Below are 22,231 nucleotides of genomic sequence, written 5' to 3' on the forward strand. Positions count from 1 at the left end.
GAGGAAATACCCCAAGATGTTATCGTCAAGTTTCATTTATATGAGGATAAGGCCAAGATTTGAAGTAAACTTAGAGGACTGCCCCCTTTGATCTATGAGAGAAGTGATCTTCATGTTTTTTCTGATCTATCGGCGGGGACTTTGGCACGGAGACGCCAGTTAAAACCTTTATTAGAACAATTGAGGATGGCAAACATAAAATATAGTTGGGGTTTTTCTTCCTCATTGATAGTATATAAAGAAGGCAGGACAGTCCATCTCAAGTTCCTGGATGATCTCCAAGACTTTTGTAAAGACTTGGACATCCCGGTCCCTAACATTCCTGGATAATGGGGAAAATTAGAAGAATAGACTGATGGGGCTTGAGAACATAATTAAGTTGTTGTTTTTTTTTTTTTGTGAAGTATGGGTGGGACTGGCGAGGGGGAGGAATGGGGAGGAGGGCGAAGAGTATGCAGTAGTGGGAGGGACGTTGGGGGTTGAAGGCTCAAAGGGTGCCTGGGCGAGCCTGTTTGTCACCTGTTCTGGTTTCTCCTCCCCCCTCCTAGTCCATCAAATGGAGGGGGAAAGAGGCCCGTTCACGGGTCGACATGCACAGAGCACTACCCTAGCATGGAGGTGTACAGGATGGGATCGGAGTGGATACCCAACTGTGTAAACAAGATCAATATAAGGCCGGGGGAGTGGGCGAGGTGAGGGATGATGGGGGACGGAGTGGAAAAGAGACTCACCTTCTAGAAACGATCAAAACATATGATTCAAAGGTAGAATTTAAGATCACTGGTTAGTCTCAATTTTGAATAATAGAGAATAGGGAAATACATTTTTTAACATATAATGTGAAAGGTCTTAACTCTCAGGTTAAAAGATATAAGATACTACAAGAACTTCAGCAATATCAAGCAGAGGTGGTGTTCCTACAGGAGACCCACCTAACCCAGGAGACAAATATTAAAATATATTCTAAGGACTTTCTGACCTGGTAGTATGGAGACTCCCCTACGAGAGGGGCTAAGGGGTTGGCAATTGGGTTTGCAAAGAAAATTAATTTTACAGTGTTAGAAAGGCTGACAGACCCTGAGGGCTGGTACCTTTTTGTTGAAGGGTATTCTCGGTGAACGGACATATACTTTCGCAAACCTGTATTGCCCTAATAAAAATCCAATAAGATTCTTGAAAAGGGTACTGGATCGGATAATGGATTTTAAGACAGGGGAGGTAGTACTTGCGGGGGATCAAAATTTTCATATGGACCCTTCGATAGATAGTACGTCCCGAGCACAGGAGATGAGTAAGTGTCAACTGAAAATGATAAAGCATGAGATGTACCAATGTCAAATAATTGACGCGTGGCAGGCGCAACACGCTAAAACTCAAGAGTATACCCTTTTTCCCCTGTGCACAGGACATACTCAAGACTTGACTATTTTTTGATAGATCATAGGATGTTGGAACAGGTGAGGTCATCAAATATTGAAATAATGACACTGTCTGACCATGTCCTGGTTTCAATGAAGATGAGGGTCCCGGGGATACAAAGACAGCCGTTTACTTGGCGCCTGAATTAAAGTTTGCTCCGGGATGAGGAAGTAGGGGAAATGGTGCAGAAATAAATTGAGTTGTACTTCTCGGATTATGATACAGGAGAAGTCTCAGATGCTACTTGGGAGGCGCATAAAGCCTTTATTAGGGGATCCTTATTTCCATTGGTGCGGGGAAAAAATAGAGAGAATAAAAAAAATGAAGATCCTCACGGATATAATCTTTAGATTAGAACAAGATCGTAAAAGTGACAAGGACCAGCAGCAGGAATCTTTCCATTTATTGGTAAATAAGAGAGAGGAACTTAAGGATATTATGGAGCAAGATACAAGAAGGATATTTAATAGAATTGCAAGAGAGAGGCATCAATGGGGAAATAAAACCAGTAAACATCTAGCCAGGATGCTGAAAAATAAAAAGGAAATACATTTTAATGAAAAAATTCAAACTAAGTCCAGAGCACTGGTAAATACAACAAAAGAAATAGCGATGGAGTTTCAGAATTACTTTGAAGCCCGTTATGCAGTAAGACAGAAGGGGCAGCAGGAACAAGAAGAAGAGGATAAAATTAATACATTTTTGAAAAATTGTACACTACCCTCACTGTCTGAGAGTGATAGACCTATTACAGAAAAATAAATTTACAACGCACCAAAAAGATCCCCCCCGGCAAAATTCCGGGTCCAGGCAGCTTCACGACCTTATATCTTAAGGAATATAAAGAGATATTCGTTTTGAAACTTTGCCAATATTGGAATAGATTAGGCAAGGATAGTGAAATGGGAAGGGAAGCATTGACAGCATCAATAACGCTCATATTAAAAGAAGGTAAGGACAGCATGTGCTATTCTAGTTATAGGCCAATTGCATTATTGAATGCCTACACTAAACTTTATGCCTAGGTATTGGCAGAAAGGCTGAAGGAACATATGACCGACCTGGTGCATCCGGACCGGGTTGTTTTTATACACAGTAGAGAAGGGAGGGATAATGGAGTCCGTGCTCTGTTACTCCTCCATTCCATTAAAACAAGTGGGTCTCCCAGTCTATTCCTGTCGATGGATGCTGAAAAAGCTTTCGACAGGGTAGACTGGGGACACATGATTGAGACGTTGGAAGTTATGGGAGTAGGTCCCAGAATGATCCAATGGATAAAAGTGTTATATAACCTTCCCCATGCGGCGGTAAAAGTAAACGGCGTATCTTCCTCCTCGTTTATAATGAAAAATGGCACTAGACAGGGTTGCCAGCTGTCGCCTCTTTTGTTTGTTTTGTCTTTAAAACCATTTTTTGCCTCAATCCAAAATAATAAGGATATAAAAGGGATTAGGGTGGGAGAGGAGGAGCACAAACTTGCAGAGTTTGCTGACGATGTGCTCTTCTTTATCTCAAACCCTAGGATCACGATTCCAAAATTGCTGGGGGTGATAAAAGAATATGGAGAAATTTCAAATTTTAAAATTAACCTCAGCAAGTCTGAAATCCTGAATATAAATATATCAAGGAATCGGAGGAAGTAAAGCGCTCCAAAGAATTCAATTTTCCCTGTAGAAAGGATATAAAGTACCTAGGAGTTAGACTATCTGATTCTCTAGGGAAAATATTTTCAATAAACTATATCCCTCTTTTGGATGTGATTAGGAAATAAATTAAAAAGATATCCATATGCCCCCTCTCATGGATAGGTGGAATTAATGCGGTAAAAATGATTCTGACTATCTATAAATTTCAGATGTTTCCTCTAGCCATCCCACAAACATATTTCAACGTTTTAAAAGGTTTGATTTCAAAATTTATATGGTTTAATAAAAAAAAAACGAATTTCAGCTAGGGTGCTGAGCAGGGCGAAAAACACAGGGGGGCTTAGCTGCATCGGATTTAAAAAAATATTATGATGCAGTGGCACTTTCACGGGTGATAGAATGGGCAAAGGGGAAAAATGAGAAGAGGTGGATTAATATTGAAGACACAATGAGTAACATACACTTAGGCCACATAATATGGAATCCACCTCAACACAGGACTTTGGGATCGAAAACACACGAAGTAACATATATAACACTAATAATATGGGATAGGTTGTTTACACAGAACAAACGGGAATAGAACTCCCCTTTGATTTATTTAACCAGTTGCCGACCGCCGCACGACGATGTACGTCGATAGCATGGCACGGGCAGGCATATTGGCGTACATGTACGTCCCTTGCCTCCCGCGGGTCGGGGGCCCGATCGGGCCCCCGCCCGGTGCCTGCGGCGGTCGGTATTCGTGCGGGAGCGATCCCGGACGAGGGGACGGCCATTCGTTCATGGCCACCCCCTCGCGATCGCTCCCGACGAATAGGAATCCCCCGTGACATCACTTCCTCTCCTGTAATGTAAACACAGGAGAGGAAGTGATGTATTCTCTCCTCCGTGTCGGTATTTTTCGTTCCGACACGGAGGAGAGCGGATCAGTGAGTTGCACCAACACATCCCACACACAGTAGAACATGCCAGGCACACTCACACCCCCCCTTTACCCCCCGATCACCCCCCCAATTACCCCTGCCCCCCAGTCACAGTGACACCAATGTCATTTTTTTTTTTTTTTTTTTTTTTTTTGCATTGGTGTCATTTGTGACTGTAATAACTGTTAGGGCAGTTAGAGTTAGCCCCCTTTAGTTCTAATGTACCCCCCTAACCCCCCCAATAAAGGTTTAACCCCGTGATCACCCCCCGTCGCCAGTGTCACTAAGGCTGGGTTCACATTGCAGCGGTTTATGAGAACGAATGTGATTCGCACCGCACTGCAGTGCAAATCACATCCGATCTCTGTGCGATTCGAGTTCAGCCATTCGCCGCACCCGCCGCACCCGCCACACCCGCCGCACCCACCGCAAATTCGCACGGGACCCTTTTTTTGGCCCGCAGCAGAATCGGATCGCATGGGTGTTCACACCATGCGATCCGAGTTTGCAGATCGCACTGCGATATGCGAACTGATCTGGGGGTGTCAGTAACATTTCACTGACACTCCCAGCAGTTCGCATAGGGCAGTGTGAACTGCCGCCGGGAGGCATGCGATGCGGGAACCCGCCGCGGATTTGCGGCGTTTCCGCATCGCTCCAGTGTGAACCCAGCCTAATAAGCGATCATTTTTCTGATCGCCGTATTAGTGTCACAGGTGACGCTAGTTAGGCAGGTAGGTATTTAGGTTCGCCGCAGCTTTTTATAGCGCCAGGGACCCCCATATACTACCGCATAAAGCCCCCTGATTGCCCCCTAGTTAACCCTTTCACCAGTGATCACCATATAACTGTTACAGGTGACGCTGGTTGGTTAGTTATTTTTTATAGTTTCAGGGCACCCGCCATTTATTACCTAATAAAGGTTTAACCCCCTGATCACCCGGCGGGTGTCATTTGTGACTAATAACTGTTAGGGCAGTTAGGGTTAGCCCCCTTTAGTTCTAAGGTACCCCCCTAACCCCCCCAATAAAGGTTTAACCCCGTGATCACCCCCCGTCGCCAGTGTCACTAAGGCTGGGTTCACATTGCAGCGGTTTATGAGAACGGATGTGATTCGCACCGCACTGCAGTGCAAATCACATCCGATCTCTGTGCGATTCGAGTTCAGCCATTCGCCGCACCCGCCGCACCCGCCACACCCGCCGCACCCGCCGCAAATTCGCACGGGACCCTTTTTTTGGCCCGCAGCAGAATCGGATCGCATGGGTGTTCACACCATGCGATCCGAGTTTGCAGATCGCACTGCGATATGCGAACTGATCTGGGGGTGTCATTAACATTTCACTGACACTCCCAGCAGTTCGCATAGGGCAGTGTGAACTGCCGCCGGGAGGCATGCGATGCGGGAACCCGCCGCGCATTCGTGGCGTTCCCGCATCGCTCCAGTGTGAACCCAGCCTAATAAGCGATCGTTTTTCTGATCGCTGTATTAGTGTCACAGGTGACGCTAGTTAGGCAGGTAGGTATTTAGGTTCGCCGCAGCTTTTTATAGCGCCAGGGACCCCCATATACTACCGCATAAAGCCCCCTGATTGCCCCCTAGTTAACCCTTTCACCAGTGATCACCATATAACTGTTACAGGTGACGCTGGTTGGTTAGTTATTTTTTTATAGTTTCAGGGCACCCGCCATTTATTACCTAGTCTCACTAGTGTACCCCTAAATTTAGGGGTGTCTACTTTCCAAAATGGGGTCATTTGGGGGGGGTTTGTGCCATCTTGGCATTTTATGGCCTTCAAAACTGTAACGCCCTTAGAAAGCCTGAAGGCGGTGCTTGGTTTTCGGGGCCCCGTACGCGGCTAGGCTCCCAAAAAGTCACACATATGTGGTATCCCCGTACTCAGGAGAAGCAGCAGAATTTATTTTGGGGTGTCATTTCACATATGCCCATGGCATGCGTGAGCAATATATCATTTAGTGACAACTTTGTGAAAAAAAAAAAAAAAAAAAAAAAGTTTGTAATTTTCCCGCAACTTGTGGCAAAATATAAAATATTCCATGGACTCAACATGCCTCTCAGCAAATAGCTTGGGGTGTCTACTTTCTAAAATGGGGTCATTTGTGGGGGTTTTGTGCCATCTTGGCATTTTATGGCCTTCAAAACTGTAATAGGTAGTGAGAAGTGAACTCAAAAATTTACGCCCTTAGAAAGCCTGAAGGCGGTGCTTGGTTTTCGGGGCCCCGTACGCGGCTAGGCTCCCAAAAAGTCCCACATATGTGGTATCCCCGTACTCAGGAGAAGCAGCAGAATTTATTTTGGGGTGTCATTTCACATATGCCCATGGCATGTGTGAGCAATATATCATTTAGTGACAACTTTGTGAAAAAAAAAAAAAAAAAAAAAAAGTTTGTAATTTTCCCGCAACTTGTGGCAAAATATAAAATATTCCATGAACTCAACATGCCTCTCAGCAAATAGCTTGGGGTGTCTACTTTCTAAAATGGGGTCATTTGTGGGGGTTTTGTGCCATCTTGGCATTTTATGGCCTTCAAAACTGTAATAGGTAGTGAGAAGTGAACTCAAAAATGTACGCCCTTAGAAAGCCTGAAGGCGGTGCTTGGTTTTCGGGGCCCCGTACGCGGCTAGGCTCCCAAAAAGTCCCACATATGTGGTATCCCCGTACTCAGGAGAAGCAGCAGAATTTATTTTGGGGTGTTATTTCACATACGCCCATAGCATGTGTGAGCAATATATCATTTAGTGACAACTTTGTGTAAAAAAAAAAAAAAATTTTTTTTTTTGTCATTATTCAATCGCTTGAGGCAAAAAAATTAAATATTCAATGGGCTCAACATGCCTCTTATCAATTTCCTTAGGGGGTCTACTTTCCAAAATGGGGTCATTTGGGGGGGTTTTGTACTGCCCTGCCATTTTAGCACCTCAAGAAATGAGATAGGCAGTCGTAAACTAAAAGCTGCGTAAATTGCAGAAAACGTACCTTAGTTTGTAGATGTGACAACTTTTGCGCAAACCAATAAATATACAATTATTGACTTTTTTTTTACCAAAGACATGTGGCTGAATACATTTTGGCCTAAATGTATGACTAAAATTGAGTTTATTGGATTTTTCTAATAACAAAAAGTAGAAAATATCATTTTTTTTCAAAATTTGCGGTCTTTTTACGTTTATATCGCAAAAAATAAAAATCGCAGAGGCAATCAAATACCATCAAAAGAAAGCTCTATTTGTGGGAAGAAAAGGACGCAAATTTTGTTTGGGTACAACATTGCATGACCGCGCAATTACCAGTTAAAGCAGCGCAGTGCCAAAGTGTAAAAAGACCTCTGGTCATTTACCAGCAAAATGGTCCGGTCTGAAAGTGGTTAAAAGAAAAGTTTTTTGTGCCTGGGAAGAGGTTAGTGGGGGTAATTGGATAAAAACAAACAAAAAACTGAGAGATATAATAAAAAATGGGAAATTAGTCACATTTCACAAATTACGATTGGACACACAGTTAATGACGATTGATATATGGAGGTACTACCAGCTGAAGCATTTTGTAGAGAGCCTGCCACAACCAATTCGATCAGGGAGGACTTTATGCAGGTGGCGCGGCTATGTACGTGGGAAAAAAAAAAACATTTAGTGAGTATATAAAATTCTAATTGAAGCAGTAGGTATGGAAGTCCCACCATATATCACGATATGAGAAAATGGATTAGGAGTTAGATGCAGTAAGCACAAATTAGATAATATTTTGAAACTTGACACATAGCTCTGCGATAGACATCAAGACGGCTGAAACAAATTATAAATGTTTATCAAGATGGTATGTGACACCTGAAAAAATGAGTACGTTTTTTTTGGGTGAAGTCCCCCGAGTGTTGGAGAGGATGTGGAGCTCGGGGAACAATGGCCCATATATGGTGGGATTGTCCTACTATAAAAAAAATTTGGAAAGAGGTGATACAATTAATTAAGATAATCACCAATAAGGATGTGCCAGAGGACCCGTGGACATGTTTGTTCCACGGGACAGATAGCCCCGTTAGCCAATATGAAGTGTCTATAATTCCAACTTTACTTAATGTAGCTAAATGATTAATCCCGAAAGAATGGCAGGAAAAAAGAGAGCCCCAAAATTCGGGATTGGATATCCTGGGTAGAGGTTTTACAAAAATTGGAGAGTATGGATGAAAATCAAGAGGAACAAGTAGAAGGGTCGGACAGAGGATGAATGGGAAGCATGGAAAATGTTTAAAGAAACATGGAGATATGTTGAGGAGATTACTAAATAAATGCAACATCAAATTTGAGAGTAGGAATGTTATTGATAAAAAGCGTAGTGAAGCTTTTACCTTTAGGAGGATGGTGCAAGGTGGGGAAGGGGGGGGGGGGATGAAATGGATTTATATAATGTGTATTATGACTAAAAGTATGTTTTCCTTTTATGGAATGATGTAAATTCTATAAAATAAAATAAAGAATGGAAAAAAAAATTGGAACTTTAGGTAATACATACAAATGGGTAAATAGGCAGTATTTGTAATGCTTTTTCTCTTCTGCATTCAAATTCTATACATGCCTGTCTACCCTTGTGAAGTGATCTGCATGTGTGCTAAAGCCAAAGCCAATAGAACTCCCTGCTTAGCCAATTAAATTACCTGGAAGCCAACCTCTCAATGAGGGGAGCTCCAGGATGTCTCATCAATGGAGCCAAGATCAGTCAGTTTCGCTTTAAAGTAAGAGTTTTGGCTTTCCTAGCTCCAATGTGTGTCTTGTAATAGAGGAAGATGAAAAAGCTCACATAAAAAGAAATATAGGTCACAAAACGATAAGGGGAAGGAAAATACAATAAAGCAATACCAACATCAGTCACAAATTGGCAGCATAATGAATAACAACTAGTGATGGCCGAACGGTTCGCCCGGCGGTCGTTTCGCGGCGAATTTCCGACTTTCGCCGTCCGCGGGTTCGAACGCCTTTTTCCGTCGTTCGCCCCGGCGGACTTACGTGTTTAATGTATACAAGAACTTTAACCTTTCGTGACACGTTTATCATGTGTTACAGGACAACCAATTGAGACATGACAGCTCATGGACACTTGGACATTCCCCCTAACCTATAAATACACCCGATCCGGTGGCCATTTTACATTCTTTCTTCTGTCACTGTAGGGAAAGGATCCTGTGTGGAGTAGGGACAGAGAAAACGCTAGCTATTTGGTACACAAAAGTTCTTTTCAGGACTGGTATAGGTGTTAGGTCAGCAGCCTGAGTTTCTTTTGTCAGTTTAGATAAAGGGACAGAGCGCTGTATGCTGCTATTTTAGGGACAGCTCAGCCAGATTAGTCTTTCTTCATCATCATCATCATCATCATCATTAGCTGTTACTATCAGGTCCACAAAAGAGCTGTTCCAGCTAATCGTTCCAGCCTACTCTTTTTTGCCAATTTGTATAGGGACAGGCAGGAAGCAGTGTGTCAGGCAGTGAGGATAATTTTAAAGACTTGCTGTTACTATTAGTTCCACAAAGGTTCTTTTCAGGACTGGTATCAGTGGTACGGTAATAGGCTTGTACACGTATAATATTCTTTCTTCCAAATATAGAAAGAATATTATACTTGACTGCTGCCCTTCTGCTGCAGTCTGCTAATCATTCACAACTCACTTGTTCCACAAAGCTCTTTATCAGGACTGGTAACTTGGTCTGTCTAGGGTGCTACGGTACATAGGCTTGGGTGCGGTACAGTCTGCTGTTCTGTAAGGACCGCTATCGGTCCACAATACATAGGGTTGCCGTGCACTACTGCTGACCGCTGCCCTATACTGCAGCAGTCCTTCAGCGGTATAGGGACTGACGCACAGTCTGCTAAACACTAATACACAACCTGCTTGGTCCACAAAAGTTCTTATAAGGACTGGTAACTTGGTATAGGGTGCTACGGTACATAGGCCTGAGTGCAGTACAGTCTGCTGTTCTGTAAGGACCGCTATCGGTCCACAATACATAGGGTTGCCGTGCACTACTGCTGACCGCTGCCCTATACTGCAGCAGTCCTTCATTGGTATAGGGACTGACGTACAGTCTGCTAATCACTAACACACAACCTGCTTGGTCCACAAAAGTTCTTATAAGGACTGGTAACTTGGTATAGGGTGCTACGGTACATAGGCCTGAGTGCGTTACAGTCTGCTGTTCTGTAAGGACCGCTATCGGTCCACAATACATAGGGTTGCCGTGCACTACTGCTGACCGCTGCCCTATACTGCAGCAGTCCTTCAGCGGTATAGGGACTGACGCACAGTCTGCTAAACACTAACACACAACCTGCTTGGTCCACAAAAGTTTTTATAAGGACTGGTAACTTGGTATAGGGTGCTACGGTACATAGGCCTGAGTGCAGTACAGTCTGCTGTTCTGTAAGGACCGCTATCGGTCCACAATACATAGGGTTGCCGTGCACTACTGCTGACCGCTGCCCTATACTGCAGCAGTCCTTCATTGGTATAGGGACTGACGTACAGTCTGCTAATCACTAACACACAACCTGCTTGGTCCACAAAAGTTCTTATAAGGACTGGTAACTTGGTATAGGGTGCTACGGTACATAGGCCTGAGTGCGTTACAGTCTGCTGTTCTGTAAGGACCGCTATCGGTCCACAATACATAGGGTTGCCGTGCACTACTGCTGACCGCTGCCCTATACTGCAGCAGTCCTTCATTGGTATAGGGACTGACGTACAGTCTGCTAATCACTAACACACAACCTGCTTGGTCCACAAAAGTTCTTATAAGGACTGGTAACTTGGTATAGGGTGCTACGGTACATAGGCCTGAGTGCGTTACAGTCTGCTGTTCTGTAAGGACCGCTATCGGTCCACAATACATAGGGTTGCCGTGCACTACTGCTGACCGCTGCCCTATACTGCAGCAGTCCTTCATTGGTATAGGGACTGACGTACAGTCTGCTAATCACTAACACACAACCTGCTTGGTCCACAAAAGTTCTTATAAGGACTGGTAACTTGGTATAGGGTGCTACGGTACATAGGCCTGAGTGCGTTACAGTCTGCTGTTCTGTAAGGACCGCTATCGGTCCACAATACATAGGGTTGCCGTGCACTACTGCTGACCGCTGCCCTATACTGCAGCAGTCCTTCAGCGGTATAGGGACTGACGCACAGTCTGCTAAACACTAACACACAACCTGCTTGGTCCACAAAAGTTTTTATAAGGACTGGTAACTTGGTATAGGGTGCTACGGTACATAGGCCTGAGTGCAGTACAGTCTGCTGTTCTGTAAGGACCGCTATCGGTCCACAATACATAGGGTTGCCGTGCACTACTGCTGACCGCTGCCCTATACTGCAGCAGTCCTTCATTGGTATAGGGACTGACGTACAGTCTGCTAATCACTAACACACAACCTGCTTGGTCCACAAAAGTTCTTATAAGGACTGGTAACTTGGTATAGGGTGCTACGGTACATAGGCCTGAGTGCGTTACAGTCTGCTGTTCTGTAAGGACCGCTATCGGTCCACAATACATAGGGTTGCCGTGCACTACTGCTGACCGCTGCCCTATACTGCAGCAGTCCTTCATTGGTATAGGGACTGACGTACAGTCTGCTAATCACTAACACACAACCTGCTTGGTCCACAAAAGTTCTTATAAGGACTGGTAACTTGGTATAGGGTGCTACGGTACATAGGCCTGAGTGCGTTACAGTCTGCTGTTCTGTAAGGACCGCTATCGGTCCACAATACATAGGGTTGCCGTGCACTACTGCTGACCGCTGCCCTATACTGCAGCAGTCCTTCATTGGTATAGGGACTGACGTACAGTCTGCTAATCACTAACACACAACCTGCTTGGTCCACAAAAGTTCTTATAAGGACTGGTAACTTGGTATAGGGTGCTACGGTACATAGGCCTGAGTGCGTTACAGTCTGCTGTTCTGTAAGGACCGCTATCGGTCCACAATAGATAGGGTTGACGTGCACCACTGCTGACCGCTGCCCTATACTGCAGCAGTCCTTCAGCGGTATAGGGACTGACGTACAGTCTGCTAAACACTAATACACAACCTGCTTGGTCCACAAAAGTTCTTATAAGGACTGGTAACTTGGTATAGGGTGCTACGGTACATAGGCTTGAGTGCGGTACAGTCTGCTGTTCTGTAAGGACCGCTATAGGTCCACAATAGATAGGGTTGACGTGCACCACTGCTGACCGCTGCCCTATACTGCAGCAGTCCTTCAGCGGTATAGGGACTGACGTACAGTCTGCTAAACACTAATACACAACCTGCTTGGTCCACAAAAGTTCTTATAAGGACTGGTAACTTGGTATAGGGTGCTACGGTACATAGGCTTGAGTGCGGTACAGTCTGCTGTTCTGTAAGGACCGCTATAGGTCCACAATAGATAGGGTTGACGTGCACCACTGCTGACCGCTCACCTATACTGCAGCAGTCCTTCAGCGGTATAGGGACTAAGAGTTTTGTCACAGGGTCATTTAAAAAATGACATGCAGAGGAAGAGGCAGGCCCTTCCGCAGGGGTGGTAGGGGTAGGGCAGGAGCAACAGGCTTGAGCCAAAGTGGGAAGTTGCAGAAGGTGCGTTCAATTACTTTAAAGGATGCACCAGACTTGGTTGAGTGGCTCGCTCAGCCTTACTCTTCTGCACCCTCCTCATCCTCTCGATCTGCACCCTCTTCTTCACTCTCTGCTATGTGCACCCCCAAAGACACTACCACCAACAACACGACCACCACCACCACCACCACATACCTTCCGCTTGAGTCACTGGAATTATTTTCCGATCCATATCAAGAGGACATTTCTGATGCGCAGCCACTCTTGGTATTGGATCAGGAAGAGGAGGTAGCAACAAGCGCTACTCAGCAGTCTGACGCCAGTACCCAGATCAGCCCAAGGAGGAGGTTGGTCCCCGGTGTTGCTGCCTACTCTACTTATAGCGGTGGGGAAGGTGACGTTGATGATGACGTGTCTAGTGATGTCACGTGGGTGCCCACAAGAGAGGAAGAGGAGGGGAGTTCAGAGGGAGATATGGACCAGCAGATAGGGAGGAGAAGCAGCAATGACTTACATTGCACAGCAGGGACAAAGCAGACTGCAAATGTATCAGGAGCGAGTCATCGACCATGTACGGTCACATCTGGCGCTCCCAGGACACCGGCACATGGCTCCGCAGTGTGGGCTTTTTTTAACGTGTCCGCTGCTGACAATAGCGTTGCCATCTGCAATCTTTGCAGTCAACGCGTTAGTCGCGGTAAGCCCAATACTCACCTAGGGACGACCGCCTTAAGAAGGCACATGAGCAGCCATCACCGAGCCCAGTGGGAGCAACGGAACACACAAAGCCACACTGCAGGCTCTCACCGTCCAGCCTCGTCTTCTACTTCTCCTTCTCCTCTCTCCTCACAATTGTCCTCCACTCCACCTTCCATCACGCCAAGCTCACATTTTTCTGCAAAAAGGCAGGCTTCCGTGGGCCTAATGTTTGAGCGTAAAAAAATGATGACGCCGGATAACCCTCTTGCCCAACGGTTGGCGGCTGGCTTGTCAGAACTCATAGCCCGCCAACTACTGCCATATAAACTGGTGGACTCGGAGGCCTTTCGCAAATTTGTGGCCATTGGAACACCACAATGGAAGGTCCCAGGAAGGAAGTATTTCTCAGAGAAGGGCATCCCAGAGCTATATGGCCATGTTCAGCGGCAAGTGAATGTATCTCTGGCACACAGTGTCGGTGCCAAGATACATCTGACCACAGACACGTGGTCTAGCAAACACGGGCAGGGAAGGTATATCAGTTTTACTGCCCACTGGGTGAACCTTCTGACGGCCGTCAAGCATGTAACCCGTGGCACCCGTGTAGATTTGGTTTTACCGCCACGGATTGCATGCAGGCCTGACTCTTCTTCTCCTCCTCCTACTCCATCCTCCTCCCTCTCCTCCTCAGCTGCCTCCTCCTTTTCCGCTGCTAGCGTCTCTTCCACTGCACCGCCCAAGCTCCCCAGAACCTATTCCACATGCCAGGTGAGACGTTGCCATGCCGTGCTGCGTCTGTTGTGCCTGGAAGCAAAGAGCCACACTGGCCCGGCACTCCTTTCAGCTTTGCGTTCACAGGCAGATGAGTGGCTAACACCGCTCAATTTGACAGTTGGTAAAGTGGTGTGTGACAACGGTGCCAATCTGCTTAGCGCATTGAAACAGGGCAAAATCACGCACGTGCCGTGCATGGCACACGTCTTAAACTTGGTCGTGCAGCGATTCCTTGTCAAATACCCTGGGGTCCAGGACATCTTGCGGCAGGCAAGGAAAATCTCGGCCCATTTCAGAAGATCTTACACGGCCATGGCTCGCCTTGCTGACATTCAGCGGCGACACCATCTGCCGGTCAGACGTCTTATTTGCGATTGCCCGACGCGATGGAACTCAACCTTCTATATGCTTGATAGGCTGCTCCAGCAGAAACGTGCAGTTAACGTCTACCTGTATGAACTCTGCGAAAGAAACGGTTCTGGGGAGCTGGGTTTTTTTTCACCGCGCCAGTGGCTGCTCATGCGCGACACATGCAGACTTCTGCGGCCATTTGAGGAGATCACCAAACTGGTCAGTCGCAGCCATGGCGCCATCAGTGACATGGTACCTTATGCCTTCTTTCTGGAGCGTGCATTGCGTCGTGTCATTGATCAGGCTGTGGAGGAGCAGGAGCGGGAAGATGAGGAAGTCGCAATGCTGGATGAATTCCCAGGGGGGGCTACTCTATCTGAGACAAGTCAACAACAGGAGTCTGATGAGGAGTCAGAGGAGGATGGTGCCGGGGCGGATGAGCAGGAGCAAGAAGAGCATGCTTTAAACCTTTCTGGGATCCCTGTTGTGCGAGGATGGGGAGAGGAGAATGAAGAGGACGACATTATCCTGGATGATGAGCAGGAGCCAGGCCACCACACCGCTTCCACTTTAGTGCAAATGGGGGCCTTCATGCTCCAGTGTTTTAATAGGGACCCCCGTATAAAAAGCATGAGGGTCAAGGACCAGTACTGGGTGGCAACGTACTTAGACCCCCGGTACAAACACAAAATGGCGGAAATGTTACCGCCGTCGCAGAGGGCTGTCAGAATGCAGCACTTCCAGGCCTTGCTTCGAGAAATGCTGCATTCTGCTTTTGCGTGCGCTGGCAGAGGAGCAATTCCCACTCCCAGAGAAGGATTTGCGGGTACCAATCCAACAGCGCCTGCAAGAAGAGGCCGGTTTGAAGATGTGTTGGTGACTTCGGATATGAGGTCATTCTTTCAGCCGACCCATCGACAGGTGTCATCCGGATCCAGCATCAGGGAACGCCTAGACCGTCAGGTGTCCGACTACATTGGGTTAACGGCCGATGTGGACGCTCTGAGGAGTGATGAACCCCTAGACTACTGGGTGGGCAGGCTTGACCTCTGGCCAGAGCTTGCCCAATTTGCAATCGAACTGTTGGCTTGCCCCTCATCCAGTGTCCTGTCCGAAAGGACGTTCAGCGCAGCAGGGGGGATTGTGACCGATAAGCGTACTCGCCTAGCTCACCACAGTGTTAACTACCTCACATTTCTAAAAATGAATGAGGCATGGATCTCGGAGGAATTCAACACATGTGATCAGTAGACCATGTATATGTCTATAAACAATTTTTGGAATCAAGCACACAGACCTTCTTAATTCATTTGGCTCACTTCCCTGACCCAAAAAAGCACACCGTACTATATGCCCCTACCCTCCTCTTTGAAGAGGTTGAGCGGTGTCATATTTCTACTGGGGCTGCTTATTATGAGGGGTTCCCACCATCCCTGTGCTGTGCTGACTTCCTCCTGGGTGTTCTTATTATGAGGGGCTCCCACCATCCCTGTGCTGTGCTGACTTCCTCCTGGGGGTTCTTATTATGAGGGGATCACACCATCCCTGTGCTGTGCTGACTTCCTCCTGGGGCTGCTTACGGTGCTGCTGTCAGCGCTGTATGTCACGGAGCTGCTGTCAGCGCTGTATGTCACGGAGCTGCTGTCAGCGCTGTATGTCACGGAGCTGCTGTCAGCGCTGTATGTCACGGAGCTGCTGTCAGCGCTGTATGTCACGGAGCTGCTGTCAGCGCTGTATGTCACGGAGCTGCTGTCAGCGCTGTATGTCACGGAGCTGCTGTCAGCGCTGTATGTCACGGAGCTGCTGTCAGCGCTGTATGTCACGGAGCTGCTGTCAGCGCTGTATGTCACGGAGCTGCTGTCAGCGCTGTATGTCACGGAGCTGCTGTCAGCGCTGTATGTCACGGAGCTGCTGTCAGCGCTGTATGTCACGGTGCTGCTGTCAGCGCTGTATGTCACGGAGCTGCTGTCAGCGCTGTATGTCACGGAGCTGCTGTCAGCGCTGTATGTCACGGAGCTGCTGTCAGCGCTGTATGTCACGGAGCTGCTGTCAGCGCTGTATGTCACGGAGCTGCTGTCAGCGCTGTATGTCACGGTGCTGCTGTCAGCGCTGTATGTCACGGAGCTGCTGTCAGCGCTGTATGTCACGGAGCTGCTGTCAGCGCTGTATGTCACGGAGCTGCTGTCAGCGCTGTATGTCACGGAGCTGCTGTCAGCGCTGTATGTCACGGAGCTGCTGTCAGCGCTGTATGTCACGGTGCTGATGTCAGTGCTCTGTATTACGGTGCTGCTGTCAGTGCTCTGTATCTCCTGCACCCTCTTGTTTGCCTACCCTGGTCCCTGACCTTCCCTCTCCTCCATTGCCTTCATTAGCTCCATAGTCCTGAATTGTCAGAACAATTTCCCAAATAAAAAAAAAATGCTTGTAGTTATCGATCCCAAATTCACCTCATACATGTATTATGCTATTGTCCAGGTGGTGGGACTACGTGCTACCCCCTAATAATTACCCCGTGGCCGCAAATTCGACCTAAAGGTTTGCGAAATTCGCCTCCCATTGAAGTCAATGGAGCCCGCGGCGAACGGTCGTTTTCGCGAACGTTTGTGCCCGTTCGCGTTTCGCGTTCGCGAAACGTCCCGTCGGAAGTTCGTCCATCACTAATAACAACGAACTAGAATACTGCATAGGCTATATACACACATGCAACTGTATTTTCCATATACTGCAGGAGGAAGCATAGGTTGTAAACCTCTGACATGAAAAATGAACAAAGCATACCCTTCTATAGTGCCTGCTTTCATCAATCCAAGGCACTGAGTGTGATTTCTGTCTGCAGTTTGGTTCCTCTGCAATCTGCATGAGTCATTTCGGACAGGTTGTGGCAACTCCAAGGGTTTAGGTGGGGTGTGGAAGGGGGCCTCCAGCACACAGCCTGTGATTGATAGCCCCAACTGTGCATGTTTCCTTATGAGATAGCATGGGAAGGGATGGAGGTGTCTCTTCCCTCCACTCAGGTCTCAGATTACACTCAGCTTTATTTTCTGCCTGTTCAGTGTGTGACTTCAGATCCCCAGCCCCTGCCTATGGAAGCTCAGAAGATCTGTGTAAATTCTGTATTGGAAATGGATGTAGAAGAGATGGCAGCAGATTAATAGGAACAACTTATATAAAATAATTTGTTTTGTCTCTTGAATCACCTGATTGGCTGAGACACAACAGCAGCGCCATTGGCTCCCGCTGCTGTCAATCAAAGTCAGTTAGCCAATCAGAAGAAAAGGGGGTGGGGCCGAACTGCAGCTCTGTGTCTGAAAGAACACAAGAAGCTGCAGCTCGGCTCAGGTGACTCCATAGCAAGCTGCTTGCTGTGTTGGCACTCGATAGGAGGGAGGGGCCAGAAGCAGCAAAGAGGTGTCTGAGAAGAGGAAGATCCAGGCTGCCCTGTGCAACTCCACTGCACAAAGGAGGCACATATAACATGCTTATTATTTAAAATAAATAAAAAACAATACTTTACAATCACTTTAAGCAGTTTGGTACTCATGGCAGCATGTTGCTTTATTTATTTTTATAATTTTGCCCAAGAATCCGTCACATACAGTATGTCTCAAACAGGGAATATGATTTTTTTTTATTATATAATTTATATATCTGGATGATTTGTTTTGGTATTTTGTATTACAGGGAAAATGAAGTATTGAAAGTTCAGCTTAAGAAATATGTTTGTGCAGTGCAGATGCTAAAAAAGGAGGGACACAATGACAGTAAGTGCTATGTTACTTAACTGATTTTCTAATATGTTTTAAAATCTGTAAATGAGTGTGAACCTTTTAGTGTAGAAAGAAATGTAGTAGTACCCTGTAAAGGCTGCTATTAGACTCTGTACCCCACTGATTACCTTAACTCTGCAAATCCTCCCTTAGCTCTGAAACCCTGGGTCATTTTACCAGCTGTGGTAGTAAATAGAGACACACATGGTATCAAAGAAACAGTTCAAATATGTTTACTGTATTATCAAAACACAAGATACATATATACCGTACTGTATATATATATATATCAACTTTGTTAGTAATGGAAATACTCTGGTATACACCACTCTTTTATCTCAAACGTATCAAATAAACACAATATATTGGTGTAAAGTTCCCTTAATTGAGAATAAACAAAAATATTAACTCAATCACAAAAACCAATGTGAACAGGTTAACAGGAGAGTAGACACCTGACACTATATCTTATGTGTCAGATCTCTCCCTTCTGCCTCCTCAACTCGCAGGCTAGTAAATCCTGCACATGTGTAGAAACAGTATGAACAATATTATATTCAGTGGAGGGGCGTGGCTTGACGCTGTTCTGAGATGGCCGCTTGATCCCTGAGCTCCCGTCCACGAGACCCTGCTACATTAGCACAGGCAAGTGACAGTTTATCCTTTACCCCCAAATTGTGCCCCTCATCACTCCAGCATGTCGGCGGCTAGACCCCGTTCACCCCCGGAGCCCGATGCTCACCCGCACAGACAAATTCCGGAGATCTTCCGATTGCGGCCTACTAGCAGCTCCCGAGCCGCGGCCTCGAGTGAGTCACGCTCGCACAGCAGGAGCCCGCTGCGCACCAGACCCGATGCAAGCACCCGGGAACAGCCGGCGATTAGCCTAGACGACTTGCGCAGTGTAGCAGCCAAACATTAAACACACCTTATCCGCTGCGATATCTGACCTGAGGGCTGACATCCATTCCATGTCGCTACGGGTGGACGAATTGGAAGCTGTGCAGACCCGCCATGATGCCTCCCTCTGCCAAGTGCAACAACTCACTGAGTCCCATGCTATACACCTGAGGGACATCAGCAGACACTTGGAAGACCTCGAAAACAGAGGGAGACACCGAAACCTGAGAGTGAGAGGCATACCAGAGTCCTTAGACCCTAACCTGCTGTCTCAAAGAGTTGCCCATATCTTCAATGATCTCCTGGAAAGACCTCCAGACACCCCAGTGGCATTTGAGCATATACACAGAGCCCTGCGCCCCAGAGGCCGTGACACCGACCCCCCGAGGGACGTAGTATGCTGCCTGGTAGACTTTCCTCTGAAGGAAGACATTCTGCGCAAAGCAAGAGAAAGGAACCAGATTACCCACAGAGGAGTGAACATCAAAATTTTCCAGGATCTTTCTAACATAACCCTGCAACGCAGGCGGGAACTTCGACCACTGCTGGAAGTTCTGAGAAATAGAGCTATTCCATACCGTTGGAAGTACCCCTTTTGCCTATCTGTTTCTCACCAGAGTCGCATAGAAAACATGAGAGTCCCGGAGGATCTTGACCATTTCTGTACCGCTCTTGACCTTCCCTCCGTTGACCTCCCTGACTGGTACAGCGACTTCAGATTGCCTACTCTCCGCAGAGCAACCTCCATGGAGGGGGTGGACGAAGCTGGTAACTATGCCATCGGGAGACGCCGTAGACCTGACCACCAACCTCCTCTCCCTCCCTCACTCACCACAGAGGAATGCTACTCCACCAAGAAACGGTAGTCCCACGGCTTCACCTGCCCACCGCATACCCCGCCGTAGTTGAAGGAACTCCGACACCCTCTTCCATTTGATGAATGACATCCGTTGTTACTAATGCTGGATCTAGTTACCATATAGGCCTGCGGACGCAACCCATTTAACTTCTACACCCGTGGAGTATTATGCTCCCCACTGAGAACTTTCGAATGGCGACTGCACTCCGATTACGCCTACCTATCGTCGAATCCCCAGTTCAAGACCCAAAGACTCCCCACTCCACCTATAAATGCGAGGACACAACTAGTCCCCTCTACTGGACAGTCCCAATATCGAGCCTAGATGCACCCGCCTCGATCTACATCTATTGCCGTGATGCCTGGAACTCCATGCACCGTCCCTGACTTTTCTCCCCTATGTTCCTGCTTTGAGGCCTTAAATGCTCCCAATACACTGCTGAGATGCCTCCAACTATCAACAGCTCCAGGGTGCTCCACCTCATCCGGCATTTGCTTGCCACCATGATGTGCCCCCCTCAGCTCGCCTCAGACGGACACAATCACGGAACTGTTATCCCCTCGGGCGGTATACCTGCCAGTCTTTTTCTCACCTCTTCCTTCCTCCTCCCTTTTCTATTTCTCCCTAATCTTCTCTAGCTACTTTTATTTATTTTTTTATTTCTAAAGCTTAGATTTGTCTGCACAACTATGGACTGAATCGTACTGAGCCGAGACCTACCATCGAGTCGAGAGTGAGGTATAGTGTCTATCATGTCATTACCCGGTTTCCATGTCGGTCGCCTTCCTATAACATGACCGGTTTCATGATGCTTGCCCTTAACTCCTAATGGCAGTTAACTGCCTCATAAAGCCCCCTCCAATGACACGGGCAAGAATAGCAAACCTTGGATACGATGGAAAAATTGAGGGTGGAAACTGTACATTAGAGGTATCCCAGGGTGGGCAGCCTAACTTACGTTACTGTACGGAAACTTGCTAAGCACCTGATGGATGGAAGGAGTGCTCAGGACCATTAATACGGGAATCGTACACATAAGGCTGGCAGTGGCCACCGGTAATTGTTCGATATTACCCACTATACTGTGTACTCCCCAATGGGATATTCAATACCCATAGGAATTGGCCAACCCCTCACTCCCGGCTCTATGTACTACGCCATTCCTCACAATGTTCTCAGGTATATGTTACATATCACACGGGTGTAGTTGTCATTGCATTACCTTCTCTGTTTGCCTTGTGTCTGTCTCACTTGTTAAAGCATTATATTATGTCATTCTGATTCTTTGTTTATAGAATTTGTTAGTTATCGCTTACCTACCAGAAGCTATATCTGCGCTCCTATGATGTACCCCACTCTAGCACTCCCCCCGGAACACAACTCGGTAGGCCTAGCCCATTCCATCTTTCCACTGCCAATATATGGCCAACCCCTCCCGTACATTCCTCACGAGCCCTTGACCTTTCCTCTCCTGATTCCCTTGAACTACTGCTTCCCTCTACCATCAACACTTACCTCCTCACTAGCCCCAGACCTTATCGCTTGCCCCTGACCCTCAGGTTTCGCTGACCAGATACTGCAAATTCAAATTCAATTGTCCTCTCTCTCCCCCATAGATCTCCCATCGTGGCTACTCTAATGATGATTCTCGGTCCCCCACTTATTGCCTTAATCAATTGCCGATCTTCTGCTCCCTTAGGTCTCATCGTGATGGAGATCTCCCGCATCTCGTGTGACTTCGCCTGCCACCCCCAAACAATGGACGCTGGTAGTCAGAGTTGACCCGGCCGGTGCCTCTCTTGGTGATCCGAGGGGTTGACAGGTACAACCCTTCCACCGGTCCCACACTCCCCGTACCTCTTCCCAGGTTCACTCTCCCCCTAACACCCCCCGCTTCCCCTCCTATCCCCTCTTCTCCCCCCCCCTTCTTTTTTTTTTTTTCTCTCTCCCCCTCTCCTGAGACCCCCCTCTCGGAAGCTCTCTAGCTAATCTTACCCCTAACACAATGCCACCGCCACCACAGAGCTCCAAGAATGTATCACTGCAGCTTGTCTCCCTAAACGCCAAAGGCCTAAACACTCCAGAGAAGCGTCACCAAACACTGTCGCTAATGCAAAAACTGAAGGCAGATGTGGTCCTCCTTCAGGAAACCCATTTCAGTGCTAAATCTACCCCCAAACTGTCCAATCATGTCTTCCCCGTAGAATTTCACGCTACATGTCCATCTGCTAAATGCAAAGGTGTCTCCATACTCCTCTCCAAGCACTTTGACCTTCAACTTTCGGA

The 22,231-nt window shown here is 47.1% G+C and overlaps 1 protein-coding gene across 6 annotated transcripts in view; it reads left to right on the plus strand.

Moving 5' to 3' along the window:
• SNX29 (sorting nexin 29) overlaps positions 1-22,231 on the plus strand; it is a 1,823,105-nt gene that overhangs the window by 1,055,755 nt on the left and 745,119 nt on the right. For all 6 annotated transcript variants that reach the window (XM_077448905.1, XM_077448908.1, XM_077448906.1 and 3 more), the window contains one exon: positions 18,100-18,179. In XM_077448905.1, the coding sequence (XP_077305031.1) occupies positions 18,100-18,179 (80 nt within the window). The remainder of the gene's footprint in view (positions 1-18,099; positions 18,180-22,231) is intronic.

This window comes from Lithobates pipiens, unplaced genomic scaffold, assembly GCF_037356315.1.
Source record: "Lithobates pipiens isolate NorthernLeopardFrog02 unplaced genomic scaffold, aLitPip1_a1.2 Scaffold_22, whole genome shotgun sequence".
Taxonomy (NCBI): domain Eukaryota; kingdom Metazoa; phylum Chordata; class Amphibia; order Anura; family Ranidae; genus Lithobates; species Lithobates pipiens.